At 38.0% G+C, this 12,061-nt stretch overlaps 1 protein-coding gene across 4 annotated transcripts in view; it reads left to right on the forward strand.

Moving 5' to 3' along the window:
• Positions 1–12,061, forward strand: part of LPGAT1 (lysophosphatidylglycerol acyltransferase 1) — a 67,997-nt gene that overhangs the window by 23,324 nt on the left and 32,612 nt on the right. For all 4 annotated transcript variants that reach the window (XM_080586308.1, XM_080586309.1, XM_080586311.1 and 1 more), the window contains 2 exons: positions 3,648–3,766; positions 9,923–10,018. In XM_080586308.1, the coding sequence (XP_080442434.1) occupies positions 3,648–3,766; positions 9,923–10,018 (215 nt within the window). The remainder of the gene's footprint in view (positions 1–3,647; positions 3,767–9,922; positions 10,019–12,061) is intronic.

Genomic DNA, 12,061 nt, shown 5'->3' on the forward strand with positions numbered 1-12,061 from the left:
CCATAGCTGCATTTAGATGTGCAATAGTTGAGTTACAATGTGAAAAAAAAAAATCTTTTATTGCTTTTATTTTCTTCTGTAAGCTTTGCAAGAATTAGATCATAAAAAGCTCAGCTTGCAGCTCATTTTATGAAATATTTTCTTGGTTTTAGAGACTTGTGTACATCTTGGACTTGGAAGGAAAAGTCTTTCTGTCTTGCATTTACTTGCAGTTGCATGCTGTGTCTTCATCCTTTCCTGGAGAAACCTTTTGCTTACAAAACTAAGTCACAAATGAAGTCTCTCTTACAGCTAAGCCATTTTTGTGTCGCTCCTGCTGGTAAAAGATTTCATTACTCATCAGGATTACTAGATTTGTTCAGTACTGAATTTACCATGGCTTCAAATTACCAGGTTAAACTGATTTCCTGCTCCTCCCTCTCTTTATATTATTTCACTATGTTACACCACATTTACAGAAATTTGTTACAGGGCTGTAGACACAGAGCTGGTATCGTTATAAAATGTGTCCTGGCAATACAAGCAAGTTGTGGAGGAATGCTTGCTGGTTTTCGGGCACCCTGAGCAACAAATATTTGTCTTTGAACTGTTTTTGTCTTGTTACAGTGGAGCAAAGCACTGTTCCTCGTTCTGCTGCCATGCATCTGAGGCTTTGATTTGAGTGTTTCCAATTGGAATGGAGGAATGTAATGGCACAAGTATTTCTGAAAGAAAAATGCTCATTTTGAAAACTTGAGAGCAGTGGGAAAGTCTGAGAGGGACATTTATTCCTCCACTGAGTTTAAAGGGCACTGTGAATTTAAGCTAGATGGCTTTTTTTTTTTTTCTTCTTTAAAAAAATGTGGTAATGACAATGGTTCTTCTGCACACTTTTGTGGTTTGCTGTTCTGTTTCCCATCCAGAAATGCTATGTGAAGGGCTTGTACAAACTGCTTCTTTTCTCCTTGATAATCAGCTCAATCAATTGACCATAAAACGATATTAAGCACAAGAGACAGTCAGGTTGCCTGAGGAGAAATGACAGAGGGAAAAGAAGCTAGGGGATGTACAGCTGAATCACTGTGATTTAATAACTTACTACCTGTCAGCTGAGCTGCAGAGGTTGAGCTATTAGTCTTACCACTTGATTTACTCAATTCATTTTGTCTGTCAACTAAAGGATTAAATGAAACTTTTGTTAACCTTGCCACAGAACTCACCTTGGTACTACATCTCTGCTGAAACTCGTTAGTGCATAGTGAGCTGGTTGAGTGTTTGCCCCATATTATATCTAACAAGAACAGGTAAAATACTCTAGGCAGCAGCAGAAGCTTATTTTTCCCTGTTTTCACTTGACTGGGACCTATCTGAAAATGTCAAGGTCACCTCTTAGTCTTTGCCTAGTATGTTACTCTTTTATGTATATATATATATATATATATATATATATTTTTTTTGGCAAAACAAGCTTTATAAGTTCTCCTCTTCAGTTGTTTTCAGTTGTGTGTTACTTCTCATGACTTTGTTATGAACTTTACTTTAATCCTTCAGAAAGCTGGATCTGTGAAACGCATTCCAAGATTAAAAATAGTTTCTTTTTCAATTGCTTTTTTTAAACTGTTCTGTGGTAGAAGTGATTAATAATATAAACTGATGTATTCCAAGGAAGTCTCTTTGGTAAAGATTCCCCCACCCCCAATGACAGATCTAGAAGTAAAATGGTTTTATTTGGTAATAATTAGACATTTGTGAGCCACCTTATTTTGCAAATGCTCAGTGTATTTAGTGCTTAGTTTTTGGTGCTTTAGTACTTCAGTTTTTGTTGGAAAGCTACAGTTAAGTATGACTATTTGTGTATTGGCTCCTTAGTAAAGTTGCTGAAGTAATAATTCCAAAGTGGGCTTGATACATTTCCTTTAAGACGGTTTTTCTTTCGTCTGACTTTTTTGCATTGTTGGGTACTGCCATGCCCAGGAATGTGAAATACTTGACCGTGCACCTGCCTCATCAGCTAAGATTGCGGCATTCAGGTGTTTCGTACCTTCCATGGAGTTAGAGAGGACATCGGAGGGAATTTGCTTGTAATCAAGGAGGAGGAACAAAGATGATCTTCAAAGTTCACATTGAGAAGAATTAGGAAGGACCTGTGCTTAGTTTGCCAGGGAGAAGAAGGAAGGTCGGGCATTATGGGATGAACAGGCTTCCCCTCTCTGTATTTGTAGTCTGATTCCCTCTACTTGTGACCAAGTAGAGTGTTTTATTTTATTTTTTTATTTTACTTTGTGCTTAAGTCTCAGATCATACTGCTTTTGGAGCTGATGGAAAATAAGCAGCAAGTTTCAAATATATGATGCTAATCGGATTTCTGCGAGGACAGGGAAGCTATGCATGGGTTATTGCTCCTTGCCTTCAGTGCGTAGCCTATGGGTTTCTCCTCAGTTAAACTACAGCTGGGAACACAGCACAAGTATAACCCTTGACTTGTCCTGCAGGGAGGGCTGGTTGCTGCCAGGAGACCTGTTAACAAAACCTTTCTTAACGGTCCTAAAGATCCAGTAGTGGAGCTGACATATCGCCTTTGAGGTCAGAAATGGAGATAATAGCCAGTGAGAACCACTTGAGGTCCTGAACGAATACAGAAAAATACTCATGTCCTACGTGCATGGGCAATGCATCTTACTTTTCCTTTTGAGCTTCACAGAACTGCTCAGCCTTTCCATCCTTCCCCTTCCCCTCGAGCTGCAGTAACCATCTCTTTTGTTGACGAGGGTCAGACTCTGCTCTTTGGTCTCTTTGCCCCAGTAAGAGCATTAGGTGCATGCTGGTCTTTGATTTATGGCAGGCGTTTTTGTTTTCTATCCTGTGTTCTTCTGCAGGAGGCCTTCTACTCTCTATTTATTTTCTCTGTAATGATGCAACTAGTGATTTTAACTCCTCCTCCTCACCTCAGCATAGTTTTGTTAGTGAGTGTAGATGTTGGATGATCAACAGCTGTGGCTTCCTCCTGATGTCATTCTTGCCACTGGAGTATCTGGTCTCTGGTCTACAAAATAGTGACCTAATAGTTTGTCACCTGAGCAGCTCATTTTCTGAACCCACTTTCTTGCTTACAGCTAACTTGATTTGAATTACTGAGTTTGTTTAATGTAGTGTTTTAAACAGAATGTTCCAACTAAAGTTTTTTTTTTCTTTTACCCGAGTAGCTTAATAGTTGTACGTGTAGAAATGCAGCAAACTTGCCAAGTTTTTTTTTTTAAAAAAAAAAACAATAAAAAAAAGCTTTTTTTACAACATGATTAAAAAAATAAATCTAATGAGGCAAGATGGTTGAATTTGAAAGCTGGGTCAAAACCTTACGTAATTTTGAGACCCTAGATATAGAATGGTGTAATGACAAAAAGATCAATCTCTGCATATGTCCTGATAGAGTATTTTTGTTTTGTTCTTATTCTATGCATGCAATTTAAAACTAAGCTGGATACCCTTTGCTTGGAGAAACGGTCTTGCTAATATAGCACATCTTATGCTATGTGCCAATTTAAATTGACATGTAGCATGTAGGTTTTCCTTGTTATAAGTGTTTGGGTGTGGAGGTCTTTTTTTTGTTTATAGTGAAATTAGCAATGTGGTCATTACAAAGTTTACCTTTTATTTTTCTTTTTCAATAGTAGTGGAATGGGGTGATGATGTTAAAGCAGTATCGGAAGATGAAGCCATGGTGCTGGTGAACCATCAAGCAACAGGGGATGTCTGCACTCTGATGATGTGCCTTCAGGATAAAGGCACGGTAGGCTACAACTGGGGAACGGGTAGCTTCTGTTTGCAAGTTGTAACCTTGGGTGTGCATGTGGCTGTGTGCGGTGCTGATGACTTACTTTCTTTTGTCTGTTAATCCATCAAATAATCCCAAGGCTCTGAATATAGGAAGCTTTTTGTTTAGATTTCATTTAATGTAACATTACCTTGGAGCAGGTTTTTAGACCATAAACGTTGCCTTTAGGGAATGTCAGGTACAAGCTGACTCAGTGTGCAGGTCTAGGTTAACGTAGAGGGAAGCAGATATCCTTGCAGGTAATCATGTCCTCCACTCTTTCCTCTCACCACATGTCCTTCTGCAATTCATACCAACTTTGTTGAAACCAACACAGCTTCTTGGCTATGACTTTATTCCAGTGTAGAATTTTCCTCATGAAGTCAGAAGCAAGGTCTGTATGGGATTTTGGTTGGAGTTCAGAAAGTGGACGTGACTCTCATAGGACAGCACATCCAGGCTAGCTAAGGTCAAAATTGCTTAAGCTCTTATTTCACAGACTCTTAAGCATTTCTCGGTGAGAAGTGCAATTAATGTCAGTCACTTCACACATTGCTGTTCAGAAAATTCACGTCTAAGAGTGTAGCGCTAGAAACGAGAGTAATGGATCTAAATTGAAAATTAAATCAATGAGGAAATTAGGGGAAAAGGGTAAGTATGATTAGGCTACAAATGGTGAGGGACATACCTGGCAAGTTGAAAAGCTCCATCAGCTGTGTCTGTCTTAGTGTTGTTGGTTTTCCTGCCCTCATACTGTGGGGAAACAAGGGAAAAAAAAAAACACAGCTGCTCTTTGCACAGCTTGTAACTGACACTGTTTTTCTTAGTGTACATTAATATAGATAATGTATCCACTATATCTCTACCAGTCATTTAACATTTTTTGTAGAATTTTTCCCAGATGTTACTTATGCCAGCAGAGCCGATTTAAAAGACAAAAGAAAAACAAACCCCCTCAACGATTTGAATTGGAAAGTATGAAAATGCCACTCAAGGCTGAAGAAAGAGAATTACTTCTTCCTTTCTACTATAACCTAGAGAAGAAAATGTTCTAGAAGTACTTTTAGTTGCTTTTAATACCTTTGGGAATTGAGGAAGTTAGGCTTGTATGGTATTCTGTACTATACCCAAATGAAGGGAAACATTTATTCTGTCATAGTACTCATCAAAATTATGCATAGGACAGTCTTTTGTGATCAAGATGTGACTGTGAAGATACAGTCCTATGGATGTGTATATCATATAATCTTGACTATAGAAGTCTCATGTGCTTTAAATATCACAGAGGTTCGTTGACTCATGTGTGTTTCCTAGTGTGCGCATCCATATGTATAATTTAAGCCATGTTTATCCTATTTGACTCCTTAGCTAAAAAGCTTCAGTTTAGGACAGAGCAAGTTTCAGTGAGTGCAGAAGATCCTAAAAATGGAGGAAGGTGTTGAGGTGGCAAATAACCTTCACTGTGGAGAATATTAGGTTTGTGGGTTTTTAGAAGAGCAAAACAGCCTTAAAAATCAGCATTTTTCCCTTAGAGTTGCTGTTGTTGCTCTTGGAATATACATGTCCAGAGCCTAGAGTGGCTTTAATATTTTTTTAGCTAATAAAAAAAATAAGTACAAACTTCAACACATTCTTAAAATATTGCATGAGTGGTACAACTGGCTAAAAATAATGAGAAAGATCAAGATAGTTTATCCTTGATAGAACTTGCTGAATCAGGCACTTTTAAATAGCATGCTTCATATTTCTGACCAGGAGAATTCTCTTCTCTTTGAGAGAATGTGAAACCACTGGGGGAGAGAGGGGAAAACCTTTCCAAAAGAAATCATTATATAATAAACTGCTATTTAAATGAGGCAGTTTTTTTTTTTTCTTTTTAAATAGAGTTTAAACTTAACGTGGAGTCTTTTGTAACTCTGATATTTGTCTGTAAGTAACAAGATAGTAATTTCCAAGAATCGCCTTTATTACAACGGTTAAGTTGTGTTAGTTCCTAAACACTTCTTACCACTTGGGAGACACTTTTCAGCTCAAAGTATTTGTGAAAGTGAAAGGCTCATTTCCATCTCACACAGAAGAGTGTATAGAGAAGTAAAATAACGTACCAAAGGTGGCCTCTCAGTGATAAGGCAGTGGCAGAACTAGGAAGAACTTCCTCCTGTGGCGGTCCAAAGTGTTTTTCTTTATTGTCCTTTGCAAGGCAATATGGACTGAATCCAGATTTAAGCAACAACCATGTATCCATTTGCTGCTGCCTTTTTAATTGTTAATTTAAGAAGTCAGAAGTATTCAATTTAAGACTAAGTTCTGTTTTTCTGTGTAGCAAAGTAGAATACAAAAATTTTCTTCTAGCTTGAAGATAGATTTCCTAAGGGCCAGGTCAGGAACTGTGACTTTTTTTTTCTAGTGTTCTATAAATTCTTATATACAGATGATAGCATATCTTATCTGTTTTAAGCAGACTTAATCTTATCGAACACTAAGTTAAAATGCATTTGTTAAGACATTTATTCTCTTTCAGATTAACTTAGGTGGATAAAGAAAACTTAATCTTTTATTAGTGAAGTGGAACTTAGCAAAAAGTTATGCTTTAATGGAAGGGCTGGTCTGGTGTTGTTTGACTAATGCCATAAGACAAGTCACAGAGAGCAAGGTTTCTGCTGAATCAGACGTGACCTTATTACACTTTTTATATAGCTCAAGAAATTTGTTCCAATTTATGAAAGTGTTTAAACAAACTCTTAGTAAGTTGGTTGAGGTCTCATAATCTTTAATGCCTGTGTTAAAGAAGTAGATTAAAATACTGCTATTACTGCATTCTGGCTGGGTTAGGACTGATAAATTTGATTACTTTTTTCATTAAAAACAGAAACAGTACAATGGAGAGGAAAAAAAAATGCAGCTTGCAGCTGTTGTAGTACAAATTTCAAGACATGCATACCTGGCTTTCATTGTTGTTATGGACAGGTGCTTTAAAAATGAAAGTCAGTCTACTCAGGTTGCTTTGTTATGAAATCTAAGCAGGGTGAAATGAAAATGGGCCTGTGAATAGGAGACACCTACATTTCCTATTAACTCATTAAAAACTATTTTCTGCATCCTGAACTTCGCTTAAGTGGGACTGGTGTAGAAAAAAGGACCTGAAACAGCATCCAAAAACTCTCTGTTCATGAGCACCTGTGAGCCTGCATTCAAAAATGTTGAGTGTCTTTGCTTAACCTACTTGAAATACATGTGATTAGATACTCACATGATATGTGTTGTTTTGTTCCTGAGGACACTAAAAGAAAGAGCCACCACCATTATCCTGCAGTTTGCTCTGCTCTGCCCTTAGTAGCAGAACAGAAGGAATACCCATTAATCTAGTTTGCTTTCTGATTGCAAACAAGATGATTGTGTTTTACCCTCTCGACTCCCCCTTTTTGATTTTATGTGCTTGTGTGTATTCATCAATTAACATACATAAATTATTTATATTTCCTTTTTGTACTTTATAGTACACCTACACAGGCCTACAGGCAGATTTGTAATCACCGAGCTCTGAGATTTGCCTTTCTGTAGCCCACTTGGCAGCAGTATGTATGTTTTGTCCTAGTTAAAACTTGTGTTACACCAGTCTTTGACACAATGGCATCACTCCTCAGCAAGACTGAGGAAGTCCAGGGATGGTAGTTAGAAACTCTTGTGTCACCTAAAACATGGTGAGATGGGACTTCAGACCCTGCAGATCAATGATCAACCTTCAAGATAAAACTACAGTCGTCTGAATTTGTGATCTAAATGCCCAGCTGGCACACAGCCACAAAAAGTGGTTTGGGAGGAGGGAAGCCCCAGCATTGCTGGGCGGGAATTCTTCCTCTTGGATTGCCCCAGTACATCTGGGGACCAAGGCTGACTCCTCAAAAGACCCAAACTGTTTCTTTTCAGGGAAGCAGATTATTATGCTTGTTTATCTCCTCTGGCCAAGCAGATTATGTTGGCTTAGCTTCTACTTGATAGAATAGAAAAATATTTGTAAAAAAGCCGAAGTAATAGATGAATGCTGAGGGTCATATGGGTGCTGCTGCAGACTAAAGCATCGTCAGTGGAATTTGAGCAGTATTTTTAACTTGATGATGACAAAGGATGCAGTTCTCTACAACATGTCTTCTCTAGGCTGGTGCATGGACATGAAGAGGTGGTATTATGCTGCCTTGAAGAGCAGTAACACCTCTCAGTAATGCTGTGTTTTGTATTCTTGCCCTTAGGGCACACCTTTTATTTCTTTTTTACTTCCCTAAGGCTTTCTCTTTTACTGAAATGAAGAGAATGAGAAGCTCTGAAAAAAAAACAATAAAAAAATGTTTCACCTATATTAGTCTCAAGTGGGCAGTTGTATCCAGGAACTAATTTTGTTTTTTATTCCTCATTGTTCCCTTACATATTTAACATCTAGTAAGAAATGTCACTGGCAGACAGGAGAGGATACTAGCATGTCATAGAAAAGAAATGGATGCTTGCTTCTAGAGCAAAGTGTTTCATGTCTTTCAGAGCTGTCCTTTTCTCTCAGACGTGGTTTCCCCTTCCACTTCCAGTGATGCTAGAAAGTCCAGAAACCGGTGCTCTAGCGTTATTCAAAATCTTCGAATAGAAAGTTTGCTGATACGAAAAACCCAGAAAAGTTACAGTGTTCTTAATGCATTCTGTGACATTTAGATTTAGCTGAGGTATCAGCTATATGTATAAGGCAATAAAACATCTTAAATGTTCTTTGGCAGTTATGTTCTCCTAAGTGTGTAAAAATTCCACTTTGCTAAGCATCTGGCCGCAGTTGTTTAAGGATAAGTAAAAGAAGCAGGGTATGTAACAGTTAGCTTTCTCCAAATATATAACCTAGGATTCATTTATAGCTTCTGTGGTCAAAAGGGAGAATAGGTAATCAGAACACTCCAAGAGAGGATTAGATTTATTTGGAAGGAAGACTTACTGATGCATGCAATTCTAGACAGGTACTGCAAATTACCAAGCTTTTTATTTTTCTTTGCGCGAAACAAAATTCCCACAAAACATGATCTTTGGACCGTCAGAGAATTACAGTGGTTCTCCATACTTTTTGGATTGTAATAAATGGAAGAGTATTATGTTACATGACTGAGTTTCGCTGAACTTGGAGCAGTCTGTGCAGCCTTCTAACACAGGAAAGAGTAGAAGGCAGCTAGCCTAACGTATCATTGACAGCATGGATGAGACATTGGATCTTCCAGTGTTGGAGAGCCAACTCCTACTCCTCTTAAAATATACGTACATATATATGTACGTATACATATATGTACATATACGAGATATAGTGGGGAAGGACCTTGGGAGCAGAAGCTTTTGCCTTCTGTTATCTACTTCTGGAATAATTCTCTTATTTTAAATCTCTGAGGACTGAGCACATGTAGTATCTGCTTTCGCTGTCCTACAGAAGTGATGGTCAGGGGGAATTTAATGGCTTCACTCTGTTTCTGCTTTCTCGCCACGCTGCTTGGCCAGGACAAGGAGCATGACTTAATGAAATTCTCAGGGACGCATGTGGCTGCTCTGCCACGAGAGAAATCCGTAATGGTATGCGGGCTGTGCATAGGTCTCAGTGAACGCCACTGTTCAGAGATTGTAGTGAGCATGTGGGGAGCATGTGCGCGTCAGAAACAGGAGAACAAAGTGATCTCACCCCAAAATAATCAAGTACAAAAAATGTAAGGAAACATTTTTGTGGTAGATATAAAACACTTGGAGATTTCAAACAAACCTGTGTTGGTTTGTGACCTTTAACAGACACCAGAAATGGCTTTAGTTTGCAGATGACTTAAAATTGTGATGGTATGTCAATAAGAAGCATTATACCTCCTGTGCAAAAAGACTGAGTAGAAATGACTGTAGCATAAAGCTAATAGAGTACAACTGTATGTTATGTTGCAAAAAGGCAGTCTGTATTTGATTCTGTTCTTGAGGGAGAAGCATAGCATTTGTGTAGCTTTATACTTTGATGCAAAAGGACTTTATTCCATATGTTTGCTAGTTTTATTGCTGTTATGAGGGTGACTGGTATATGCATAAGTCTCTACACGTTGTATTTACTAAGCCTTTTTTTTTTTTTTTTTAACTTTTCAGGTTGTCCGTCAGATGATGTGGCTGATGGATCATATTTTTAAGTATACAAACTTTGGCATTGTGTCTCTAATCCATGGAGACTTCTTTATAAGACAGGTAAATGGAAACATGTAACAGTGCTTTGATTTATCCTTATATTTGGGATGTTTCGGTGTTACAGGACTTACTTGTGCAAGTCCTCCAAGGCTGCTTTGCAGGATGGAATAACTATGTTGAAATGTGTTTGTATTTTGGTAGAGTTAATTCAGTATATTCTGAAATTTGTTATTTTAAAGCTTATTTTCTTACTTGCATAGACGTGAATGTCTACAGGACTTGATTATGATGAGTCTTTTGTGAGAGCTGGACAAGCAAAGTACGTGGGTAGTCCTCTTTGTCTCTCCACTTTTGACTGCCCATTATGGTCCTCTCTCTTCTTTCCTTAGTGACCTTGAAGCTGTGCAGTCAGCCTGGTTAATTCACTGCTCTGACTGTCAGCATTTCAGATAGAGAAAGGCAGGACCATTCCTTCTGACAGTGACACGGTACCAGTTTAAGGCAGTGGTGGACCTGCATTAATAGCAGTGAATGGATTCTTGAGGATCAATTAGTATTTGAGCATCAGGAAAGAATGTGTTGGGCCCAGCATCCTAAATGTTAATAAGTGAAAAAATGATTTACTATTTTTCTTTCTTTATTTTTTTTCCCTGGGCTTTTGTTTTGTTTTTGTTCTTTTTGGGGGAGTTTGTTAGGTGTTGATAAAACTACACTGTAAAAGTAGAAACGTAACAGTACAGTGATAAGTATGGATCTGGTGCTATGAACTGTAGTATCTAGCATACACATTTCTTTCCTCTTTATTTTTGTCTGAACTTGAGTTCTGTCAGCAACCAGAGAAAATCCACGTATTTTGCATTTACAGTGGAGGATAAGCTAATTTACTCAGAAAGAAATACAGCGATAAACATCTACAGTGAGATTTTAACTAAAACCAGAGTCCTGTTTAGAAAACATCAGGCAAAATTAGATAATAATGCTAAGGTCTTGAGATACACGACAGTGTACTGTGAGAGTATTGAAAAGAACAGGTTTGATACTTCATAATATATTTCAGTGGTTAAAATTCACAAAATACACATTTTGAGCTACACGTGGCTGTCAGTTTGTTAATTATAATTTCTGAATGTGTTGTTGCAATTCCAGTTACAAAGCTGAACTATTACTGAGCTGCAAAAAATAGTTTTCCACATTCCTCTTCAAGTGACTGAGGTCTGCAACATCAAAAACAAAATATCATCCTAAGTCTACATACAAACATACTGAAAATAAAATGTTTCTGAGTCGTTTGGTAGCTTCTTATCAATGGGCGTAGCAGACATGCTTAGGGTGAGAGAGTAATGATCTTTTACCTAACTGTAGAAAGGCCCTAAGCTAAGACATTATTTTACAGAAATAATAAGCAATTTGATGATGGTGCAATATAACCGATTTGGTTAAAAAGGTACGTTAGCCTCACTTTCATGAGCAGCAACAATGGCAGTTTTAGGAATGCTTTTGGCGTGTACTAGAAGGAGAATGGTGCTTTCTCTTCTCCCATTGAGAAATTGACAGGTAACGGAGACAGTCAGTAACTTGCCATATTGATGGAGCAAATAGCATGGCACCCTAAAGAATTTGTCAGTGCTTTGCTGCTACCTGTTTTCTTTCCTCTAAAGGAAAGAAAGCTGAGCCTGTTCCCTCTGATGCTGATCCAGTAGCCATGGCTTTCCAGAACTGGTTGTATTAAGGAGTTTCTCCTGTGTCTGTATGACTTACTTTCTCTTTGTGCTTGGTGGTATAAGTGCATTTATCCTCCAGGGTTCTTCAGTGTTCCACTAGCTGTTATGGTTGCTTTTCACCTTAATTACAGCCACATCTTAAACCTGCCAGTGTTTGCTAAATTTCAGTTATCCACCTGTCGTATTTGCCAGGTATGTTTAGGTTTTGGAAAGTTCTGATATTTAACTTGCATACAGTTCATTGTTCACTGCTCTTTTCTTAAGTACTGTGCTATCCTGGAGCCCTGTGGTCTGGTGTCAAAAGACCGTTTTAACTGAGGAACTCTTATATTGCTCTTTAATTGCATTAATATGAGCAGGCAGAGCATTTCCCTTCCTTTTC

Source organism: Anser brachyrhynchus (assembly GCF_964034855.1).
Source record: "Anser brachyrhynchus genome assembly, chromosome: 3".
NCBI lineage: Eukaryota > Metazoa > Chordata > Aves > Anseriformes > Anatidae > Anser > Anser brachyrhynchus.